At 34.5% G+C, this 25,578-nt stretch overlaps 3 protein-coding genes across 4 annotated transcripts; 2 read left to right on the forward strand and 1 right to left on the reverse strand.

Moving 5' to 3' along the window:
• The first annotated feature begins 12,024 nt into the window (after positions 1 to 12,024).
• LOC111811930 (putative BOI-related E3 ubiquitin-protein ligase 3) lies at positions 12,025 to 13,359 on the forward strand. The gene is made up of 2 exons (XM_087117890.1): positions 12,025 to 12,450; positions 12,549 to 13,359. The coding sequence occupies exons 1-2, from the start codon at positions 12,166 to 12,168 to the stop codon at positions 13,074 to 13,076; spliced, it is 813 nt and encodes a 270-aa protein (XP_086974016.1). The 5' UTR covers positions 12,025 to 12,165; the 3' UTR covers positions 13,077 to 13,359.
• A 2,883-nt stretch (positions 13,360 to 16,242) lies between these two features.
• LOC111811217 (chloroplast protein FOR GROWTH AND FERTILITY 2) lies at positions 16,243 to 19,834 on the reverse strand. The gene is made up of 2 exons (XM_023697971.2): positions 19,397 to 19,834; positions 16,243 to 18,229 (listed from the first exon to the last, which is right to left on the reverse strand). Exons 1-2 carry the CDS (start codon positions 19,688 to 19,690, stop codon positions 17,381 to 17,383), a joined length of 1,143 nt encoding a protein of 380 aa, XP_023553739.2. The 5' UTR covers positions 19,691 to 19,834; the 3' UTR covers positions 16,243 to 17,380.
• A 1,037-nt stretch (positions 19,835 to 20,871) lies between these two features.
• Positions 20,872 to 23,938, forward strand: LOC111811219 (glycerate dehydrogenase). 2 transcript variants are annotated; one of them, XM_087118188.1, is made up of 13 exons: positions 20,872 to 21,064; positions 21,166 to 21,249; positions 21,548 to 21,688; positions 21,812 to 21,933; positions 22,020 to 22,100; positions 22,183 to 22,256; positions 22,330 to 22,421; positions 22,518 to 22,592; positions 22,727 to 22,834; positions 22,914 to 22,991; positions 23,071 to 23,115; positions 23,226 to 23,357; positions 23,694 to 23,938. In XM_087118188.1, the coding sequence occupies exons 1-12, from the start codon at positions 20,942 to 20,944 to the stop codon at positions 23,346 to 23,348; spliced, it is 1,146 nt and encodes a 381-aa protein (XP_086974314.1). In that variant the 5' UTR covers positions 20,872 to 20,941; the 3' UTR covers positions 23,349 to 23,357; positions 23,694 to 23,938. The 2 variants fall into 2 exon arrangements, with proteins under 2 accessions (XP_086974314.1, XP_086974313.1); XM_087118187.1 differs by having other exon boundaries at positions 23,226 to 23,340.
• The last annotated feature ends 1,640 nt before the right edge of the window (positions 23,939 to 25,578 follow it).

Below are 25,578 nucleotides of genomic sequence, written 5' to 3' on the forward strand. Positions count from 1 at the left end.
AACATCCCCTACAACGTATATGTAACGACCCAAGGCTACTGCTAGCAGATATAGTCTTCTTTGGACTTTCCCTTTCAGGTTTCCCCTTAAGGTTTTTAAAATGTATCCATACCCTTTTAAAAGGTGTCTCGTTCTCTTCCCCAACCGAAGTGGAATCTCAAAATCCACCCCCCCTTTAGGGCCCAACGTCCTCGCTAGTACTCGTTCTCTTCTCCAATTGATGTGGGACCCCCTACCAAATCCACCTCCCCCTTCGGGACCTAGCGTCCTTACTAGCACATCGGCTCGTGTCTACCCCCTTTGGGGAACAGCCTCCTTGCTGGCACATCGCTCGGTGTCTGGCTCAAGCCCACCACTAGTAGATATTGTCTTCTTTGGGCTTTCCCTCAAGGTTTTTAAAACGAGTTAGAGATGTTTCCACACCTTTATAAATGATGTTTAGTTCTCCTCCCCAACTTGGAATCTCACAGTATACTGCCACATAATCAAATATGACATCTACGTTGATCAAAATGTCGATAATTCTATCCTCCATTTCAACACCCGTTAAACTAGGCAAAAAAAAAAAAAATTCACGATTTAAAGGTAATTGATTTGAATTTTTAATATTTATTAGATAAACATTATTACCAACGTCACATCAACGTGTCAATCGTTAACATGTGCAAAAAAAAAATGTATAACGCATCTAATCGATTAAATTACGTGAAATATTAATATGAACATAGATGAAATAGGCATATAATAATAATGTAGAGATTTGAATTGAATGAGGACTCGTGACCTATGGTTTCCTTCTTAAATATGGCGTAGGTTCTAAGAAGCTGCACCTCAGCTACACGGCAAGACATCATTCAACTTATTTATTTATTTTTTTTGTTTTAAAAAAGGCAAGGAAAAATATTGCTATTAAATATGAGCCGTTGGATCAGAATCTTTTCACCTGTGCCGCGGTTCTAAACGCCGACTTTTAATTGATTTTCCTCGTTTAACCGAATAAATAACTGTATTTTAAAACTACATGTCGGACTTGTACACTAAGCAAAAAAAAAAAAAAATATATATATATATATATATACTTCAATTTTTTATTTCAAATAAAAATTTAATGAAGAAATTAATATTTAATAATAAGAAGAAGCTAGATTGAGTACCGAGATGAGGAATGTAATCTCCACCCTGATTCTATTTAGTTAACTGAGAAAAATTTATATCTACCGACTCTTCATTCTCCGTTAAAACAGAAGTTTTCCAATCTGATTCATTGCACGTTAAATATTATTATATAAAATAAAATAAAAAGCGTACAAGAACATTGAATTGTGGAGAGTTTTTATTAATACTATGGGTTGTTCGTAGCTTTGGCATTAGGTATGGGAATGGATAAAGTTATTAAATGTTGGTATTTTTTTTTTAATAATGTCAATTTTAAATGCCTATGGTCTCCCATGCTCACTCTCGTTGCCTTGTCTTCATCTATATAATTTATTTTATTTAAAAATTAGTATAATATTGTTATTAAAAATATATTTATTTATTTTTTCTCGGGTGGAGCTCTCTTTTTAACTTCTTTTGTACGATACATCAACTAGCTCGACGTTTATTTATGGGCGATCGACCCGTCACATTATCATCTTCATAGACTCATATATATATATATATATATATATATATATATATATATATATTAATAGGAGAAATTGATAATTTATGACCATTCTAAAAAAATAAAAATATTTTAAAAGGTTGATTATTAAAGAGGTAGAATTAAAAAAAATAATAATAATTCATTGAAGGGCTTTGATAAAGCCCAATAGACCTTTGCTGGGCCTTGTTAAAATAAATATGGGCCTTTTAGATTCCAAAGCCCAAGAGACCTTTTCTGGGCCTTGTTAAAATAGATGTGGGCCTTTTAGATTCAAAAGCCCAATGAAGTTAGCCATGTATTTTCCAATGCAAAAGTGACGGTGTAAATGGCGTCCATGCCGGAGGAATCTACGCCGTCATTGGATCCGGCGTATGGATAATTTTAATTCCGAAACTGCCCCTCTGAACAAAACAGTGAGTGGTCGGTCAACTTTCAAAAAAGTTGGTTTGTTATGGTATTGTTGGAAATCCGGTCGGTCCGGCTGTCGGTCAGACCCAAACCGACCAATTCCATTTTTCCACGTTGTTTGAAGTGGGTTTCCATCCTCCATGATTATCTCCGTCCAAATATTGTCTAAACCTTGAAATGGGTTGGAACGCTAACGGTGTATGTTCGAGATTCAAATTAGGATTTGGAATCCAGAGATGACACCTTATTGTCCCGACATTCCCCTACGTCACTTAATTATCGCTTCTAATAGTGCATACTACACTTCATTATCTCAACATTCCCTGAAACATGATCACGTTACCCACTTGTCGTTTCTAACAGTGAATATTATACTTCATTACCCCAGCATTTCCCGACATCCTCTAAAATATGACCATGCTACCTACTTGCCGTTTCTAACAGTGAATACTATACCTCATTGCCCTGACATTCTCCTGCAACTCTTGTAACATGACTATGCTACCCACTTGTGTCTAATAGTGAATACTATACCTCATTGCTCTAACATCCTCCTACATCCTCTGAGACATGATCACATTACCCACTTGTCGTTTCTAACAGTGAATACTACACCTCATCGTCTGGACGTTCTCCTGCAACTTCTGTAACATGACTATGCTACCCACTTGTCATGTCTAATAGTGAATACTATACCTCGTTGATTTGACATTCTCCTACGTCCCCTGACACACGATCACATTACCCACTTGCTGTTTCTAACAGTGAATACTACACCTCATCGTTCTGGCGTTCTCCTACAACTTTTGTAACATGACTATGCTACCCACTTGTCGTGTCTAACAGTGAATACTATACCTCGTTGCTCTGACATTCTCCTACGTCCCCTAAGACATGATCACATTACCCACTTGCCGTTTCTAATCGTGAATACTACACCTCGTTGCCCTAACATTTTCCTGCAACTTCTGTAACATGACCATACTACCCACTCGTCGATTCTAAGAGTGAAAGACTAATATTCCCACAAACCAACGCGGGTCATTTCAACATATTTTATCCCCACTCACGTTCTTCCTACAAAAATTCTCAATTGAGTTACCAAAAATAAAGGTCCACCAAACCACCATGTTGATATAGACAGTAACTTCAGTTCTTTTAAGCTTTTTTCAACCCTATTATCCTTAAGATCGCTCAGTTCATTCACATACCTCTCATTTACACAGACATCACACGTACACCTCCTACATCGAACAATTTAGAACCCGATACGTTTACAAGTCAAAAGTGATTTTTTTTCAACCGAAAAAAGATACGAAATTGACAGCATGATAAAAAGTAGGGTAATGTTATAAATTAAGGAGAAACAAAGAAAGTGGTTGAAGAAGAAGACAAGGATGAAAAGGGAAGGAAGGTGAGAAGAAATGCATGCTTGGCTTGGAGAGTACACACAAAGCAAACAAAAAAGAAAAAGAAAAAGAAATTAAAATACTTTTTTAAAAATTAAATTAAATTTATTTTATTTTATTTTATTTTTTCCACGAGGGTTGCGTGTGTGGGTCACCATCCAATGTTGAATGCCAAAGCTGACTTAAAAAAGTATGTTTTGATTTTCTCATCTCAACTCTCTTTCACACTCTCCCTCCTAGCTACCAAGGGTATTATTGGAATAACGCGTCTCGTGTCCTATTCTCTACTCGTAAATCGAGTTTAGCTCAACTAGGTAAGATATGTCAAACAAAAGCATTGCTCGACTGGTTTAGGTATGTACCCGACCTAATCCAAGAGGTCAAAGATTCGAATCCTCTCACCCCTACAACGACCGATCAAAATCGAGTTTTAAAAATTTAGGTTTTGACCTAATAAATTTAGGATTTCTTGTCTTAATAAATAATCTTAATACGTTTGATATAGACTCGACCTTTCTATTTCAGGTTACGTTAATTTATTTGTTAAAAATAAATGCTTCTATAATATTAGAACCTAGAAATACGTCGAGATCGAGAAGAAAATTCTAAATCAATTGATCCCCAAAACACTCCTATTTTATTTTTTATTTTCTTTTTTTTGAAAAAATTGTCAATTTTTGTTACACGGAGAATAATAATTTTATTTAGGTGATTTTCAGTTGAATTTTAATGAAATCAATGGTAGAGACCCACATGGGTTCGAAATTTCGAGTCGGTTGGATTGATGGCTCGAATGATTGGAACAGGACTTACAACCCAACCCAACCCAACTCAACCACAATACATATTAAGTTGGGTCGTAGGATTGTTCATTTTTTAAAAATTATTATTTAAAAAATTATATTTATCCACAATACATGTCACATAATATTTACAGGTCACAACGCATCATTAACATCCGTTAAAAACGTCAAATATTCATCATTTTCATAACAATATTAAAATTAGGGTAGAATTCAGTTATGTAGTGAATCCAATTTTCAAGTTGGTCGAGTTGACCCGACAAACCTACAAACCAAATTGTAAGGGTCTCATTTGTTCGAGTCAATGGATCATGTGAACACTCATAAAAAAAACAGTTACAAACTAATACCTTACTGTCTAAATTGATTCAACCGTAACGTTTAGTTTAAACTGAAGTCGCTCGGGTATAAATTGAATTTTTCCCCTAATAATAATAACGGGTTTGTAGGTTCGTGTCATTATCATTGACTAAAGTACATAATAAATATGTGACAATGCCACCCCAACTTTAGGACTAATAATAGACAAACTAATACATCAAATCAACTTAAATTTATTCATCTCCTCGTGATTATAGTACCAATTAAAATTATTATTTAAAATTATTGGAATTAATCTTCCTCCAAATTTTTTTTTTTTTTTTTTAAAAAACCATAATAATAATAATAAAAAAAGAACCGAAAGTTTAGAAATCAAACTTGTAGCTATCGGTTGGAGGAGAGAACGAAACATTCCTTATAAGGGTATGGAAACCTCTCCCTAGTAGATGCGTTTTAAAATCATGGGGCTGATGACAATACGTAACGGGCCGTAATGGATAATATTTACTAATGGTAGGTTTGAGCTGTTACAAATAGTATTAGAGCTGGACACTAGGCAGTGTGCCAATGGGAACACTTAGCCTTCAAGAGGGTGGATTGTGATATCCCACATCGATTAGAGAGGGGAACAAAGCATTTCTTATAAGGGTGTGGAAACCTCTCCCTAGCAAACGTATTTTAAAATTATGGGGTTGATGACGATACGTAACGGGCCAAAACGGACAATATCTACTAACGATGGGTTTGGGTTGTTACAAATGGTATTAGAGCCAGACACCAGACGGTGTGTCAGCACGCGTTGGCCCCAAGGGGGGTGGATTGTGAGACCTCACATCGGTTAGGGAGTGGAACGAATCATTCCTTACAAGGGTGTAGAAACCTCTCCCTAGTAAACACGTTTTAAAACAGTAAGGCTGACAACGATACGTAATGAGCCAAAACGGATAATATCTACTAAGGGTGGGTCTGGGCTGTTACAATTATTGGGACGTTTTAGGGGAAAAACTCACTAATAATTGTACTATGGTTAAATCTGCTCTTCTGAGTTTGAACAATATCACTGTTATGAACTGTTCATCTGATTAATATACATTTTAAAGAACGAAAACAAATGATTTGACATATAACATACATCAATCAGTGAAAAAATAGACGTGTTTTGATCAAATCCAGAAATAATCGAAATCATAGCGTTTTGGTTGTATTAAAAAGGTAAGGTGGAAATGATGAAGGCTTTGAAAGGGAATGGAATGGTGAAAAAGAGCAAAAAGTGAAGCATTAAATGAAAAAAAAAAAAAAAAAAAAAAAAAAAAAAAAAAAAAAAAAACTTAGAAAGAGGGGCCTATCATTGGATCTTTTATTTTATTTATTTATTTATTTATTATTATTAAGTAATATATGATGGGACGTCGAGTTTAAATTTTATAATTAAAAATTAAGAAATTGAAGTTGTTCGTGAGTTAGGTAGACAGGTGAATAAACAAGCTCGAGTTTGAAGTTAGTGGCCCGAGATACGAATTTAACGAGATTTAAATAAACTTAATCCATTCAAGCAAGAATCTAAATAGAAAGAAACATAGCCCGTGCTATCTAAAAATATGAAAAGTGAGGAATTATAAAAAATAAAAATTAATTAGATTAAGGAAAAGATTAGACGTGAGCATAATTAATTAATCCAAACAAGAAGTAACATAATATAACTTAATATAGAAAGGAAATCGAGATTTAAGATATGAATTAATGAATGAATGAATAAATCAAAAGCGACCGAACAAAAGAAAAAGAGGAAGGTAGAGAAGTAGTTGAGAAGATGTAAGAAAGAGAAACCCCACTTAAAGTTTCGACCCCGAAAACAAGAAGAAAGGAAGAAAATTGCTTCCCGAGCCTTGACTTTTTTCGTATATTTTAATCAGTTGAGTGTGACTCATTTATTACCGTTTGGTTTTTTTTTTTTTTTTTTTTTTTTTTTGCAGTAGCAGTTATCAACTTAACGTATGTCAATTGATTAGAAGTTCGAACCTATACGTAACAGTTTAAGGTCGCCTCTAGCAGATATTGTCCGTTTTAGCCCGTTATGTATCTTCGTCAGCCTCACAATTTTAGAACGCGTCTATTAGTGAGAGGTTTCCACGCCCTTATAAAGAATGTTTCATTCTCCTCTCCAACCGATGTGAGATCTCATAATCCACCTCCCTTGGAGGTCCAGTGTCCTTGCTGACACATCGTTTGATGTCTGACTCGGATACCATTTGTAACAACCTAAGACCACCGCTAGCCTGGTGTCTGGCTCCGATACAATTTGTATCAGCTCAAGCCCTTCGCTAACAGATATTGTCCGTTTTAGCCTGTTGCATATCGCCGGTCACCTCTAGCAGATATTGTCCGTTTTAGTCCGTTATGTATCACCGTCAGCCTCAGAGTCTTAAAACGCGTCTATTAATGAGAGTTTTCCACACTCTTATAAAGAATGTTTCATTCTCCTCTCTAACCGATGTGAGATCTCACAAACCACACCCCCTTTGAGGGTCCAGCGTCCTTGCTGACACACCGCTCGGTGTCTAACTCTGATATCATCTGTAACAACCTAAGCCCACCGCTAGCTCGGTGTTTGGCTCTGATACCATTTGTATCCGCTCAAGCCTTTCGCTAACAGATATTGTCCATTTTAGCCTGTTGCATATCGCCGTCAGCTTCACGATTTTAAAACATTGTCATCGACTAAAACATTATAACTTTTAATTTTCACATTTGTAAATTTTTAACGGTAGATATCAACTTAAATATAGTTCAATTGGGTGTCAAATGAATAACTAGAGCATATGGGGATATAAGTGGGAGAGAGAGGGTGCGTGGGGGATTGGGGTTGGAGGTGCAGGTGTGGCACATGGGTCCATGGCCTCCGCCGGCCTTTGGTCCATTCTTTTCTGAATCACTTCCATTAGACAGACACAGGCTAAGGCTAAGGCTCATAGGGAACCCAAATTCAGGTTAAATTATTGAGTTTCAAGGACTCATAATAATGTTGAACAGCGTCAGAATGGAGCATGAATGTGTGTGTTTTCTGATTCATCCAAATCTTCTTCCCACTTCATCTCTCTTCCTTTATCCATTCCTTTTCCCTATTTCTCGATCCAATCGCTAACCCGAGCATAGTTTAATAACTAAATTATCATATCTTTAGCTAAAAAGTTATCTCGATCGTTAATTCGAGCATACTTGAATGACTAAGTTATCATATTCTCAGCTAAAAAGTTATATATTCGAATCTCGATTGTTAACCCGAGCACAAGTCAGTGACTAAGTTATCATATCTTCAGCTAAAAAGTTATATATTCGAATCTCGATCGTTAACCCAAGCACAAGTTAGTGACTAAGTTATCATATCTTCAGCTAAAAAGTTATATATTCGAACCTCGATCGTTAACCTGAGCATACTTCAATGACTAAGTTATCATATCCTCAGCTAAAAAGTTATATATTCGAATCTCGATTGTTAACTCGAGCATAAGTCAATATTTAAATAGATACTATGTTTACATATGGATCTGTCCTTACATTCCATTTAGGATTAGGAATAGGCGTACGGACCTGTTTTTTAATTTATCATATCCTTAGCTAAAAAGTTATATATTTGAATCTCGATCGTTAACCCAAGCACAGGTCAGTGACTAAGTTATCATATCTTCAGCTAAAAAGTTATATATTCGAACCTCGATCGTTAACCTGAGCATACTTCAATGACTAAGTTATCATATCCTCAGCTAAAAAGTTATATATTCGAATCTCGATTGTTAACTCGAGCATAAGTCAATATTTAAATAGATACTATGTTTACATATGGATCTGTCCTTACATTCCATTTAGGATTAGGAATAGGTGTACGGACCTGTTTTTTAATTTATCATATCCTTAGCTAAAAAGTTATATATTTGAATCTCGATCGTTAACCCAAGCACAGGTCAGTGACTAAGTTATCATATCTTCAGCTAAAAAGTTATATATTCGAATCTCGATCGTTAACCCAAACATAAGTTAATGACTAAGTTATCATATCCTCAGATAAAAAGTTATATATTTGACTTTCGATCTTTGCATGTTAAAAAAATTATATTTTATCGTGCAAAAAAAATTTTTTTTTTCACACAAAAATATTTAATTTCACCCCGAGACAAACAAAATTTCCCGAAGGAAAACTTCTTAACCAAACCCTAATAGCCAGTCCGACCATAATAATTCAACAACCCTAAACCCTAATAGAAAATATGTTCAAATCATTCTACAAATAAACCCTAATCCTGGTCCTGTAAATCGAACACTCTAAATCAGGACAAACGTTACGTATTTGCCACGAGGATAAAAAATTTTAGGTATTGTATCTCTAAACTCGTTGTGGCCTACCCTATTGCGAGGTCACTAAGGATAGCTTCGTCCTTTGACCCTTAGATTTAATAAATAATAATAATAATTATAGAAAAATAAATATTTGACATTTATAGTCTTTTAATTTTCATTTTATGTCACCTTAATAAAAAAAGTAGGTTTTAATGAATAGAGAAATTGTAAACTATAAGCTATTACAATTATTTCCTGTATTATTTATCATCATTAACATTATTATTATTATTATTATTATTATTATTATTATTATTATTATTATTATTATTATTATTATTATTATTATTATGATTATTATTATTACATGAAGTTTAGTAGAAGCTAGGGCCTAACCTTGATATTACAAAATATATTGTTACCTAAAAGAAAAAATAGACAATAAATGTAAAATTAAATTAAATTAAAAGCAAAAAATATGATATAAATTAAATTAGGTATTTATATTCCTAATTTATAATTATATTTTTGAAATATTTAAATAATTTTTTTTAGATGACTTTGATTAAAAGGTAAAATGATTAAATTTTCAGCGTTATAATGTCGCGAAGTTCTCGAGATAGAGAATTAATTTTTATTTTTTCATTTAATTTTTTACGATAAAATCGATAAAGTTAAAAAATAAAAATTAAAGAAAAAAGTGAATAAAAATTAAAAGATTGAAACCATATATCGATAATTCCTCGTGTTGTCTTTTAGGTATAAAGTTTGACATTGAAATGAGAGAAATTAATTTGGGGAAGATTTAAAAAAATAAAAAATAAAAAATAAAAAATTATTATTAATTAAAAAAAGAAAAAGTTTTCAACCAAATATCACGTAAAAGTACTTTAACCAGCAGCACCAACTTACACACTCTTTCATGTGTATTATTATTTTTTAATTAAAAAATAAAAATAAAAATAGCGTGTTTTATTTTTATTTTTATTTTTAAATTATTGAATTAGATTTAATTGTAATAAAACCATTATTCATTTTGTATTTATTTATTTTTCTTTAATATATTATTATTATTAAGAGCTGCAAACAATGGAAATGGACTATGAATGCAGACCTTGACTGTGGGGGAGAAATAATTGAATTTCATTTATTTATGTATATGTTTATTATTATTATTATTATTTTATATAATTTTGCCGACAAAATGGTGGGTTGGATAATTGGTGTACTGTACCACGATTGAATAAATAAGGTAGGAGTGTTCATATGACTTGATAACTCATCTATCTGAACTACTTAACTCAAACGGTAAATGGTGAGGTTGGGTTGAATTTTTTTAAAATCGAGAATTTCATTCTTGAGAGTTAGGCATTGTTTTAGTTGGGTCAACATGAACAACCTAAAAACAGGGCTACAACTCAACAAAAAAGAAAAAGTTATATTTAACGTTTGTGGGGTTGGGTTGGTTCGAGTTAGGTTTTGAACTCTATCCAGGTTGGGTTGAGTTCGGTCGGGTTAGGTTTTGAACTCTACCCAGATTGGGTTAGGTCGAGTCGGGTTAGGTTGTGAACTCTATTCACGTTGCTTGTGTCACTAATTCAATCAACTCGAAAGTTTGGATTAGTCCAAAACAAATTTCAACCCAACTCAACTGAACCGTGAGGGATAGATGGATGAACCGAGAGAACATCTGAATCAGACCAGTCTAAATATATAATAATTAAAAAATATGTAAGATAATTGAAATGAGTAATACATTTTCTTGTTCAGTGGCTTAATCGTAAAAACTTCAAAACATGTTTAAAAAAGTCGATAAGTTCGAGACACATTACATATAACGTAAATCATTAATTTTAAAATTGTTTTAAATTAGTCAATTTAATAAATTTAATTTTTTTAAAACACATATTTGAATAATCATTTCCATATTTAAATTAAAAAATAAAAATAAAACTTTTATTTTTTAATCAATAATTGTAAGAGTACTTATGAACGTGGAATTTGTCACACTATGAATTGAATATCAAAATGAAGTCTCCACATGACCGTTTAATTTACGTCAATTCAATATTCCACGCGTTATTAATATTTTAAAATCACATTTTTTCTATTAAAAAATTATTTAATCCATATAATTTGACCATATAACTCTCAAAAAAAAAAAAAAAAAAAAAAAAACCAATTATTTAATTTTATTTTTTACTCAACCCCAAATAAATAAAAATAAAAATGAATATATTTTGTTCGTTTTTTCCGTTACGTATCATTGGCAATCTCTCGATTTTAAAACTATACGTTAAGGAGAGGTTTTCATACCCTACAAAAAGCGCTTCGTTCCCCTTTTAAACGATGCGAGATATCACAACAACCGACAAAAAAAATTTGAAAACAAAATTAATGACACGTATTTTACGAGGAAACATAACACAACGAGCAAAATAAACAAAACACACTTTAAAAAACAAAAGTAACTGTCTGTCGATACAGTAACAATATAAACTATAGATATATATAAATTTAGTACTGAAATATTAAACTTTATAAACTTTTGATACGGTGGAAAGTATCAAATAAATTTATAAATTTTGGCTCGGGACTAAAGTGAATTTTCATTTTTAATATTTTTAATGTATAATAAAGCCCTAAACTTTTATATTTTAGAAATTAAAAATAAAAAAAAGATAGAAAAACAAACAAATCTAGAGATTCTCTCCTCCCCTAAATTATTATAATAATAATGTTGATGGTCACGAAATTGAATACTGACTGAGTCACGAAATTGTGTCCATGTCCACCATTTTCTCTCATCCTCAAGCTTTCTCTCTCCTCAAATTTCTCTCTCTAACCATATTGCTGACTCTGAAATCTCTGACCCCGATAGTTTAGTCACCAAATCTGCATCTCTGTACCTTCTCTTCCCTTTCCCTTTCCCTTTCCCCTCCCATCTCTCTTTCTCTCTCCTATTCCTAGAGAGAGAAAATCTACCCCCTTTGAAAAATAGTATCCTACCCTGTTCCCCCTCCCCCACCACCCCTCCTTTTAAATCTCTCTCTCTCTCTCTCTCTCTCTCTGTATCAAAATATATATATACATATATATATATATATGTGTGTGTGTATATATGTGTTCTTTCCATTTAACCTCCCATTTTCGGCACGACTTCCTGTTTTGAATCCAAACCCATTATTCTTCTCCATCTCTCTCAAAAGGGTTTGATTTAGTTTCTTCTGGGTCGCCGGAATCCATGGCGGTTCACGCTCAGTTCTACCCTGAAAACCTTGCCTTTCCCTTCGCCGGAAACTCCACGGATGCCGTCTCTCCGTTTTGCTTCCAGAAACCGCCGACTGAGTTCTTCTCTGGTGGTGGTGGCGGTAATGGTGGTGGTGCTGGTGGTGGTGACGGTGGCTCTGTTTTTAGCTTTGCGAAGAATCCCAACAGAACGGCGGTTGCAGCGGCGGGGTTTTCTCAATGTGTGAGTGCTCATGTTGAGAAACAGAGACAAGAGATCGATTATTACATCAGAGTTCAGGTTTGAATCAAACCCATTACAGAATTTATGAGAATGCTCTGTTTTTTTTTTTCATCACGATTTTGATTTTCCTCTGTTTTTTTTTTTTTTTTTTTTAGAATGAGAGCTTAAGAATGGCGTTGAGAGAACAAGGAAAGCAACAAATTACATCATTAATGAAGAAAATCGAAATGAAAGCAGCAATTTTGTTACGGCCAAAAGAAGAGGAAATTGCTAAAGCTGCTAAGAAAACAATGGAGCTCGAAATTTTCCTGAGAAAATTAGAAACAGAGAATCAACTATGGCAGAAAATCGCTCAAGAAAACGAAGCCATGGCCATGTCTCTCAACAACACATTAGATCAAATGAGAGAAAAAGCTTCTAATTCCATGGAAGATGCAGAATCCTGCTGCGACATGAACTCCGCCGCCGCCGTGGAGGAAGAAATCCGACCAGGGTGCTCTGTTTTGGAACAGGGGAGAATGAAGAACAGGATGATTTGCAGAGAGTGTAATCATCGGAATTCGACAGTGATTCTGTTGCCTTGTCGGCATCTGTGTTGTTGTAAGGATTGTGAAACGGTCGTGGATTCTTGTCCGGTTTGCAGAACGGGTAAGAAAGCGAGCATAGAGGCGATGATTTTCTGAGAAAAACCCAGAAATTTTCTTTCCCGGGAAAAGGCGAGAAAATCAGATAGGAAAATGTCAATAGAAGAAGGCACTGTTCTTCAACGTTTCTAATTTTTTTTTTTTTTTTTTTTTTTTTTTACTGTTTCATCTGATTTTGGATTGGAAAATTGTACTTTGAAATTCTACCAAAATGAAGTGGACAGATTATTACAAGACAGAGTATCTTTTTTCTTTTCCAAATTCTTTGATTTTTTATTTAATTTTTTGAATAAAGGTTATTTATTTATTTAATTTATTTTAATTTGATGAACAAAATTCTTGGGTTTTGAAGATTTAATTGATTATGTTATGGTAATTTTTAGTGACCCATTTTGGGTTTTGTTTGTCAGGTTGTTTCAGAGCTTTGTTTGGTTCCATTTGTTCATATAAATTCGGATATTCTTTTATTTTCCTATTAATTAATTTATTGATTTATGTTTTTTTTTTTTTTTGGGTACTTTTTTTATTTATTTAAAATTATTTGATAAGCCTTTTTTTAATCAGTTCTTGTTGACTTTGACCCATTTATATTTGTTGGATGTTTGAATAATTTTATTTTGGAATAAAAAAGTATTTTGTGTCGAATTATTGTGAATGGTCTTAGTTTTATAAATTAAGTAGTTTTGAATCTCGTTAATCCCTCCATTTCTTGGCTGCAGGGGCTGTGTCAGCCATTTCGGGGAGACTCTTACCAATGGCTCAGCCATTTCCAGGGTGGGGAGACTCTTTAACAGAAAAGATAACTCTTCTCGAGACCCCTGCTAATGTCTCTAGACTTCCTGACGTTATCATCCCGCCACGTTCCAGTTCAAATTTTTTTAACCTGATTCTCTTTTGGAGCTCACGCTATTGCACTATCAGACACATAAACGAAACACTAGTGTGGTGCTCTTCCAGTAGCTTACCCTACTTACGGCTCAACCATTTCCAGGGTGGGGAGACTCTTAAACAGAAAAGATAACTCTTTTCAAGACCCCCACCGACGTCTCTAGACTCCCTAATGTTACCGTCAGCAGCCACGTCCTAATTCAAAAATTTTAACACGATTCTCTTTCGAAGTTTATGCTATTGCACTATCAGACGCATAAACGAAACACTAATGAATGATGAGTTCGCTATAGCACTATCACGCATAAACGAAGCACTAATGAATAACGATCATACTGAAGTTGAAGATTACCCATAATTTTTGAATGAAATGTTAAAATAATTAAAATTATTTTGGAGGTTTAGTGACAAATGTGCACAAATTAATGATGATCCAACCAAACACATGCCCATATTTGGTCAGTTGAATCATCATTTAAACATGAACCCTTTGGGATTTAATTTAAGTTAATTTAATTAATTACACAATTTAACCAAACAATGTCTTAATTATATGAATCTCTAATATTTAATTCTATTTATTTTATTTCTGAATTAAAATAAAATAAATATATAGGTTGGAAAATAGCGTTTTTGAGTTTAGGGCCGGATATTACTCCGATATGTCGTCCAAGAATTCTGGTGCTACGCATACACCATGCACCTTAAATATATCACACGTGGCGGTAATGGATTGGTTTACAACAGTATGTGGTTCTTATTTCAATTTTTAAATTAAAAAATTCCCGAGATGTATTGTCCGTTTCACTCTCCCAGAATCGTGGGAGATTACCACACAATTTCTTTTTCTTTTTTCTTTTTATTCACTAAAATTTAAAAAAAGTGATTTTATATGTTTTTTTATTTGGAAAAAGAGACAGCGTTCACACTTGTCACAATCACACAGCGAATTTGCGATTGTATGACACTCACTTTACAACGACAAGTGAACTAAGCCAATTCGTTTTTGTGTCGCCTACGGCCAAGCGACGTAAATTCGTTTTTGTGTCGCCTACGGCCAAGCGACCTATGCTCGAGCTTCTGGCCTCGGTTTTAAGATAAGGTTTTAGAAAACGAGGGCAAAGTGAGCTAAGCCAATTCGTTCTTGCGTCGCGTACGGCCAAGCGAAGTATGCTCGAGCCTCTGGTTTCGATTTTAAGAGAAGGTTTTAGAAAACAAGGGTAGAGAGAGATTTTCGAAAGAGACGTTATATAAGCAAGCAAGAGAGAAATAACAACGGCTCACAGTATATAACCTTGGGTAGGAAGACGGTATGATTAAGACATACTTCAAATTCTCGTAACTTAGATTAAAAAATTGGAGGTACAAAATTTAAAACGATCGTTTTAACAGTATATAGACTAAAATTCAAAGTAAAGAAACGTCGAGAGATTCAAGGACTCTCGAGTGCCGGGTCCCGCTCAAGGAAATGAAAGTGGAGGGCATGGGCATGAAGGAGAAAAGAGGAATATTGGAGGACATTGCTTCCACATTTCAAGTTTGGGGTTCTAATTGTTGCACACATCAATATGGGGGTGGACCTACCATGCATACACCCATCCCTATCTTTGGATTTCCTAAATTTCACTTTTTTCTTTATTCTTTTTGTTTTTCAACACGTATGTGGTGGGTGGAATATAAATGTGGACGATGCTCGATGGTTTGGATATCATATTCGGGAGAAGATTTGATTTGGATGAGAATAAGTTCCTTCGTAGGTTTAGAAAGTCGATGACTAAATAGCTATTTGAGAGAAGACATTCGTACGTCGAATATAGTTTCACATCAAAAAAGGAAATAGTATACCAAAAAACAAAAATCCGTGTAATACTACCTTGATATTAGATAAGATGATACTAAATTATCCTTGAATTAGGACAAAAATTGTGACCTGCAGCAGTATTCCAAAAACTTAAAACACCCTAGTGGTCTTAAAATTACCAGGAACTCAAAACACACCCTGATGGTCTTGGAATTACCAGGAACTCAAAACACCCTGATGGTCTTAGAATTACCAGGAACTCAAAACACCCCGATGGTCTTACGAGTTACCATAAACTTAAAACACCCTAATGATCTTACGAGTCATCACTACATCATTTCCGGACCTAATTTGTATTCAAATGGTAAGGAAGAATAATTGTATACATGAATAAAAGGTGAAATGGAATATGAATAGGACACTATTCATTCCATTCTTATCTCCAAATTTAAGTAAACAAGGCATTAATTGTTTATTAATGTTTGAAAACTAAGAGATAGGAAGAACACTATGCAGTTCATCCATTAATGTGCTTGGGAAAATTCAAAGTCGTCTTTCCCCAGTCCAAACTACTTTCATTAGTCAATCTAAGTCACATCACATCAGGAATACATAAACACATTGTTCAAGATAAGATCAGATCACTCATCATTTCAACAAAAAGAAATAAACAATGAGAGGCTTGGGGAAGAAGAATGGTAGTAGTAGTTTGAAAACATTTTTTGAAAAAGAATACAAAGTACACCTGTCCATTACATGAACCTATACAGAAAATAGTGCTACTTTCTCAATCTAACCAAAAAAAAAAAAAAAAAAAAAAAAACCCATCTCACAGATTTCAATCAAGTCTTTAGCCATTTTGCACAGAACCTTCTCAATCTTTAACTGTTCTTGAATGGGGGATTTGGATTTGGATTTGGATTATGGCCACAGGCAGAAGATCTAACAAAAAAATGACCCATTTTACAGATTTCAATCAAGTCTTTTTAGCCATTTTGCATAGAACCATGTCAATCTTTAACTGTTCTTGAATGGGGGATTTGGATTTGGATTTGGATTATGGCCAAAGGCAGAAGATCTAACAAGAAATGAACCCATCTCACAGATTTCAATCAAGTCTTTTTAGCCATTTGCATAGAACCATGTCAATCTTTAACTGTTCTTGAATGGGGGATTTGGATTTGGATTAAGGCCACAGGCAGAAGATCTAACAAAAAATGAACCCATCTCACAGATTTCAATCAAGTCTATTAGCCATTTTGCACAGAACTAATGTCAATCTTTACCTGTTCTTGAATGGGGGATTTGGATTTAGATTTGAATTATGGCCACAGGCAGAAGATCTAACAAAAAATGAACCCATCTCACAGATTTCAATCAAGTCTTTTAGCCATTTTGCACAGAACTATGTCAATCTTTAACTGTTCTTGAATGGGGTATTTGGGTTTGGATTTGGATTATGGCCACAGGAAGAAGATCATGGCAACCTTTTTTAAACAATTTGAGATCCGTACTACAAACAAGATCCAAAGGGGACAGTAAAGATAAATCTTGAGAGAGAATTTTTGCTACTCCTCAATACTAATAACTTTATATCTGGCGCTGAAAGGGACTAGGGGAAAGGATAATAGCGTGTGGTGGTGGGTAAAGCCGATCAGTAGAGGCTAAAACCAAGAAACTGGGTGATGATAATGGCAAGACCAAGAGCAATGGCTACAAAAGAAGCAGCCCAGGTCAGTCTTTCAGTTATTCTAGGCACTCTGTCCTTCAACGCCTCGCTAAACGAGCCTATGAAAGCAGTATAGCTTCCCATTGAAAGAACTGTTCCAACTAAAAACATAAGAAGAAAGGCAGCGCCGGCTACACGGGAAGGCAAGGCAAGGGCAGGCAAGACTATCATAAGTGCATCAGGTTGCAGACCATGGACAACTCCAGTGGCAAAAGTAGCAAAACCAATCTTTTTCTTCTTTTTCTTTCCCACAACCATTGGTTTCTCTAGTGTTTCATAGATGCCGACATCACACTCACCATTTTCTAGAGCCACACATGGTGTACGGACTTCTGAAACTTCCCTAATACCCATAACACCTATTATAAATAAAGTCATACCTACTACTATTGTGCCCCAAGTTCTGAGAATTTCAATGTGTAGCTTATCTTTTAAAAGTAGAAATAGTAAGCCAAAAATGACCTGACCTGCATCATGGCCACACCCCCAAAGTGCCCCAACTGCAGCACTTTCCATGCGATTACAGCCAATTGAAAGTGGTGCAAGAGCAGCAAGGTGGTCTGGTCCTGATAGTGTATGTAAGCAACCAGCAAAGAACCCTGTCCAAGCACTACTTAATAGTTCACTCTGGATCAGTCGTCGCCCAACTACAGCAGCTGCAGGACCTCCAGTTTTAGCTGCTGCATTTTGAAAGGATGCAAAAGCTGCTGGCGCAAAGACTGGTTGGATCAGGATCAGAACAAGAGCAGAAAGAACACAGAGTGACCTTTTCACCTATATGAAGATTAACAACATGTGAAATTCTATTAGCTCTAAGAATAAAAAACACAATTACAGCCAAAAAGGGTCTTTGTTCTTCATCATATTTAATAAGTTAATAGCTAAATAACATGAACACTCAGTTTTCTCTGGTGTCATGTTTGTCCATTCTGCTAATCCATCAACTCGTAACAACTACAGCCAAAAGGGTCTTTGTTCTTCATCATATTTAGTAAGTTCATAGCTAAATAATATGAACACTAAGTTTTCTCTGGTGCCATGTTTGTCCATTCTGCTAAATCCATGAACTCGTAACAGATATGTATTGGGCTTAAATGGAAATAAACCAATTTGAAAAGTGTTCGAAATCGTTCACAAATTTCATCATATTGCTTCATAAATGCCAAGGATGCTTGAACATGTGAATAGGGCAGGGTTTTTCGTGGTATCCAAAGATCAGAAAAGGATAAGGCGACAAACAATAATATAAATTCGTAACCACTGCTGCGTCTGTGTTCTGTATCTGTTTGTGAGTTTGTGACCACATGGTGAATATTTAATTTCAATGTGTACCGCTGACAATAAAAGAGGAATGCAGCATGAAACAGAAATTTCTCTGATCATATCCATCGTTCGTCATTAAGAACACTTTCAACATTTATTTCTCAATAAAGAATCTCACTCGATTGTTAAGACAACTGAAGAATAATCCGAAATTTTAGAGTAGTACAATGCAAGGGTATACATATGAAGCCGTCGCTGGTAATTGTAATTCATTAGAGACATTGCTGATTTAATATCACAAAATTTTAAATCGCAGTTATTCTTCTCAGTGATTTCATGGAATCCTGAAATAAGATCCAACTAAGCAATGCAACACAGCAGATATTTCACACGACTCGTATGATTAGGCAAAAATTCATGCAATGAAGTGAAAAAAGTACTCGAGACTTCAAGAAAAGTGACCTACAATTCGATAATTAATCCAAACTGAATGAGTTATAAAGCAACCAATTCACAGTACACCAAACTTGACCTAAAATCAATATAAAGCGCTTCACGGTGAATAAGACGGTATATATAATCCCAACGTAATCCAATTATCTGATAATCAAATGAAAAGCAACGAAGAACCGGAAATTAACACCACAAAAAGAACAGAAAGGCATTTCAATCCAATACCTTCTCCTTTCCGGCGAAATGTTCCAGGAAATCAAGCTTAGGCGAGCCGGCAAGAGAATCGGACGGGAAAATCGAATCACTCGACGAATTCGAGGAAGAAAGGCAACAAAACGAAGACCTAGAAGGCTTCTCATTCTTACAGAAGGTCAAACCGAGCGGCTTGAGTCCATGGCGCGTCGGGAGGGGAAAATTGAGCTTCAGAGAGTCAATGCGACCAGACCAAAGAAGAGTAAGAGATGAATTAAGGTTAATCTTGAGGAAGGTCGGAGAAGGAGAATACAGAAGCCTTTCCATAGCGTCTCTTCGCCGTCGTTTGGGCCGGCGGCGGAGGAAGAAGAAGGGTCGAAGGTGACCGCAAAAGGAGGGTGGTGGTGAAGTTGGTACTTGGAAGATAGAGTCCAAGCAAAACAGTTCCAACAGAAAATTGAAATCCCCATTTTTTTTTTAATTTTAATATTATTTTTCTCTGGTTCAGTGAGATTAACGTGGGCTCATATACTACCATACTTAATTAAATAAAAATTGAAAATAATTTATAAAAATAAATTATTATGAATTTAAATATATCGATGCTATATTGTACGTATAAGCTCGTAAAATTTGGCTCAACATTCTCGCCGGCACATCGCCTCGTGTTTTGCTCTGATACCATTTGTAATAGTCAAAGTTTACTACTAACCGATGCTGTCCACTTTGACTCGTTATGCATCGTCGTTAGCCTAACGGTTTTTAAATCGCATTTGTTAGAAAGAGGTTTTCACACTCTTATAAGGAATATATCGTTTCTCTCTCCAATTGATGTAGGATCTCACAAATTACGCTCGGGAAGGGAGAGCGATTAGATAGAGCCACTGATGCTATAGCAAAACCGATTGCGAATGAGGAAAAATCAACCACGTTATCATTACCTCTGAAAATCGCTCAGCAATCATCGAACGAGCGTCGAAAGCTGAGATAAACCCTAGAATTTTGAATAGAGTTAGATCTAAATGATAGCTAGGTATAATACGACGAGGAGTAGTTATAAACCATGACAGAACAAAATATAGAAAATGATATTTAAAAAAAAAAAAAAAAAAAATATATATATATATATATATATATATTGTTCAATAATTTTTAAATCAAATATAAAATCGAAATTAATAATATGGCCCAAGTATTCAGGGGTATTTCCGTAATTTAAACTACTAAGGATAGCAGGGACTAACGTGGCGCGAATTTAAAAGGACTATATCGTTATTATCCATTTTCACTAAAACGAGAGGTCCAACAACTTCCATCCTGAAGCAAAGCAGAGACACAAATCCCTCCAAATCCAAAATCCACTACAACACAGCCCACCAAATCATATGGTCAAACAAACGAAAAATCAATAGTCATCAATTTTCTCAGATTCTATTGGATATAAAAGACCTCCTACTGTACTTGCGTTGTACCTGATTATAGTAGAAATTTTTAAAAACCAACTGAAATGGAAGGCTTCAGCAATTGCACAGTTTTAGCGGTGGAGAAGAGCTCTGAAGCTTTGAAGGTTTGGCTCCAATGGCGAAGCCGGTTCAAATTGAAGTGTGGAATCCTAATGGAAAGTACAGAGTTGTAAGCACCAAGCCTATGCCTGGAACTCGCTGGATCAATCTCTTGATCGAACAAGATTGCCGAGTTGAAGTAATTTTTCTTGTGTTTTTCTCTTTGTTTCCCGCCTGTTTCCGCTTCCTGGCGGCAATTTTGATGTGGATTAAATTTTTTGCATTCGTTTCGTGTTGTAGATCTGTACCGAGAAGAAGACGATACTCTCGGTGGAGGATATTGTTGCTCTCATCGGCGATAAGTGCGACGGCGTTATTGGACAGGTATTTGAACCTAATCGTACTAGTTCTTGTCAATCAGAAAGTTTGTATCCATATTAGCTAGTTTGAGTCGATTTGAATGAATTATAGATTAGAGTCGTAGAGGAAAGAAGAGATGGAAGGTTAATCTCTACATTAAAACTAGTTGATTATAGGATTTTAAGAATCTAAACGTGATGATATCTGAGCGTTTACATGCGGCTCCTGATGGATTGAAATTGGAAAAACGTTTGGTTGCCATACAATTCCTAATGAGTTTCCGTACTTGTGATTCTGAGGTTTGTTTTCTTGGATGTTTCAGTTGACTGAAGATTGGGGAGAGGTGCTGTTTTCTGCATTAAGCAGAGCCGGAGGCAAAGCTTTTAGTAATATGGCTGTTGGTTACAATAATGTAGATGTTAACGCTGCTAATAAGTATGGTATTGCTGTAGGAAACACTCCTGTAAGTTTATTTGGCTCTGTAAACTGTTACTACTCGAATTGTTATTTTGTACCTCTTAAATTTGATTCTGCATGTACTGAGATATAGGCAGGTATTTAGATCATTCATTTCTTATTTGTTTAGGGAGTACTTACAGAAACTACAGCAGAGTTGGCAGCTTCACTTTCTCTTGCAGCTGCAAGAAGGATCGTTGAAGCTGACGAGTTCATGAGGGCAGGCCGCTATGATGGATGGCTTCCAAATTTGTATGAGTATCTGCCATGATTTGGATTATCTTTTAAAAATAGGCATCCAAAGTGGCCCTACAAATTTGAAGTAATTTTTTTACTAGGTTTGTTGGAAACTTGCTGAAAGGCCAGACTGTTGGTGTGATTGGAGCTGGTCGTATTGGATCTGCTTATGCAAGAATGATGGAAATTTTCCTAACTCAATTGTTTATGAGTTTATGGTATAGCACCTGTTTTCCCTTCATGATTTCTTGTTATATTCTTGCAGGTAGAAGGGTTTAAGATGAATCTGATCTACTTTGATCTTTATCAGTCAACCAGACTCGAAAAGTTCGTTACAGGCATGTCTTAATCGACGATTCTTTAAAACAATGAGTTTGAGTCCCTTTAGCTGAAACGCTTGTTTAATTGCAGCCTATGGCGAGTTTCTAAAAGCCAACGGTGAGGTTCCTGTGACATGGAGAAGAGCATCATCCATGGATGAGGTGCTTCGAGAGGCTGATGTGGTACGACTTTGATGTGATTAATTAACATGGTTTTGAAGAGCTCATCTTCCCTTATGTAACATAAATTTGCTATTGTGCGTTCCTTCGGATTTATAGATAAGTCTTCATCCAGTACTGGATAAAACCACCTTCCATCTGGTGAACAAAGAAAGTCTTAAAGCCATGAAGAAGGTGAAGCTTGCTAAGGCTCTTTTCAACCTTCGATTATAGTTTTGATTCTCCCGACCCTATTCGACCGTATTACAGGGATTCCTGATTGATTACATTTAAACTTATGTTTTCTTTAAATTATATTATAACTGCAGGATGCAATTCTCATTAACTGTAGTAGGGGACCCGTGATCGATGAAGCAGCCCTTGTCGAGCATTTAAAAGAGAATCCGATGTTTCGAGTTGGCCTCGATGTCTTCGAGGTATTTCTACTTACGAGTCGCTCACTTTCTCTTTAACTGTAGTAGGTTAACATGTCTAATTTCATCACTCTTTGGTTAGGATGAACCATACATGAAACCTGGGCTTGCTGATATGAAGAATGCGATCATTGTACCTCACATTGCTTCCGCTTCCAAGGTAAATCTCTGCCTAGTTTGACGGTGAAATGAGGATATCCTTACAGAAGCATTGACCTTCTTTCATAACCATCATGTAGTGGACTCGTGAAGGAATGGCGACACTCGCTGCTCTTAATGTTCTGGTGTGCAACCTATAACTTTGGACCCCATAAATTTATTTTATTTTCATTTGGATTGTTCTTCTGATCTGGCTTGCATTTTGAGCTTAAAACACTGGCTTCTCTAACCACAGGGAAAAATTAAACAATATCCCGTTTGGGCCGATCCGAACCGAGTAGAACCATTCCTTGATGAGAATGCTCCACCTCCAGCTGCGTCTCCGAGCATTGTGAATGCAAAAGCCTTGGGTATATAACTGAAAAAGGTTTAAATACTACTTTGATCCTCGTACTTTTTGGTTTATCATGATCATTATACTTTCAACTTTGTTTATTTTAAGTCCATTCATTTTGATCTGTGACCATTTTTGCCCTTCATTTTTAATCAAGTTTATAAAGTTTATATTAAAATTTTGCAAACAATAATTAAAATGATCGGTTTTTTAAAAGTACAAAGATCAAAATGAACAAAGTTGAAAGTACATGAATAAGAAAGAACCTTTTAAAAGTACGAAAACTAAGGTAGTATTTAACCCGAACTTAAAACCAGCTTGGCTATCATAGTTCAATTCTCATACTACCATAATTTGTGGTCTTTGCAGCATTGCCTGTGTCAAAGCTGTGAATCGATGGTGCTTACTTACGTTAAGATCGTTCAGCACCAATCGCAAGCATTGTAGACTTTGAGGTAAATGAAAACTCTATTTACGATTGAGTGAATTTGATGAGTGTCGAACTCTGGACAATTGATTATAATGTGCGTATCTATCTCTTTGGTTGAAAATGCAAGTCCATCACCTAGTTAGTTCTACAACATCAAATATATTAGTTTGAATTATATATTTAATCCATGCGATATCGTTTTAATTTTAATTAAATCCCTATGGTTTAAAGGAGTTTAAATCGTATGGCATCTTTGATTAAAGCATACCATATTTAATTTCATCACTAAACCAAGAAATTGTTATTATTATTATTATCATTATTATTTTATTAGAGTAAGGTGTAATTTTGTTTTCAAACTCTAATAGACCTTGCTTCTAAGAGTGACTTTGATGTTAACCTTTCACCTATGTCTAAATGCTTATCATATATTTCTTGTGATCAAAGATTTGATATAATGCACAAATTTATCTTTGTAAAAATAATAATAATAATAATAATAATTATAAAGGTTAAATCAAAAAAGAAAAAAACTTTAAGAATGGTGATTAATTACTCCAATAATGCAACAATGTTGGATGATATCATTACCTTTTAACCATAAGTTAGGTGGAGTTGTAGGTAAGGGTGTTGACATTTTGCTACTTTTATTTCCTCCCTCAATAATTACCACACTATATTTTCTTCTCTTTTTAAATTAGCATGGTTTAATTTAGTTATTTATTTTAAGCTTATATGTAAATTGTGCTTATATTTTTTAGTGTTCTATTGTTGTGGTAATCTACCTATATATATCAATATTTCAATTATATCATAAAAATCGATAAAACTGAGTTAGAATGCTTATAATCTAACTCATTTTAATAGTATAAAATGTTTATTGATATTATGTTATTGGTTTGACATTGTTTGACTCTCGTGATTTTGCTTTTGGTGTTAAGTAGAGTTGTTATCTTAAACTTTATTAGTACAATAAGTGGAGGAGGCATGAAAATTTAAGTCAGGCTCACTTTAGCATTGTCTCCGAATATTATACATTTGTCACAAAGGCGTTCGAATCCTTACCTTCAACTAAAAATTAGGTATAATTATTAGTAGAGGTAGATTAAGATATACTTAATTTTTATTTTTTTGAAGTAAAATAAATAGTATATATTAGAATTATAATACAAATTACATATTCTAAAGATTTAAAAATACAAAATTAAAAAAGAAAAAAAAAGCTACCTCTAGACTCTAATCCTCCTAAATTTAATAGCATTTTTAATTTTTTTTTTTAAAAGCAATAAAAATAAATAATTTGAAACTATTTTTGGGACCAAAAGAATTAATTTGGAAGAAAGACATAAGTTTTGTAAAAGTAGGGATTATGACAGATAAATGTGTCTGTCGTACCTATTATTAAATTGTCGGACACCTTATCCATGTTGCTTAGAGACGGCTGATTGGATAATTTTAAATAAAATTAAAATTATTACTTTTAAAAAAATCAGAGTGCTGAAGCAGTATCATCCACCATACTTATTATCCCACTCAAAACTTCCTCTTTTCTCAATTACGAAAATAATTAATATTCTTTAAATAATAACCAACCAATCAAATCATGCCGCCTTGTAACCCTCTGTTATACTCATTTAAGAAAATAATAATAATAATAATAAATCATATTAAAGGAAAAATAAAAAATATCACCCTTTTATTTAAAAATTTAGAAATGAATTTTTAAATTTAGTTAAAACGATAGAATTGATATGTAATTGACCCAAACGAACAAATATTTAATTAAATCAATAATAAAACTTGAACGAAGAGCGAAAATAATTT

Source organism: Cucurbita pepo, chromosome 15 (assembly GCF_057944985.1).
Source record: "Cucurbita pepo subsp. pepo isolate OVF chromosome 15, ASM5794498v1, whole genome shotgun sequence".
Lineage (NCBI taxonomy): Eukaryota > Viridiplantae > Streptophyta > Magnoliopsida > Cucurbitales > Cucurbitaceae > Cucurbita > Cucurbita pepo.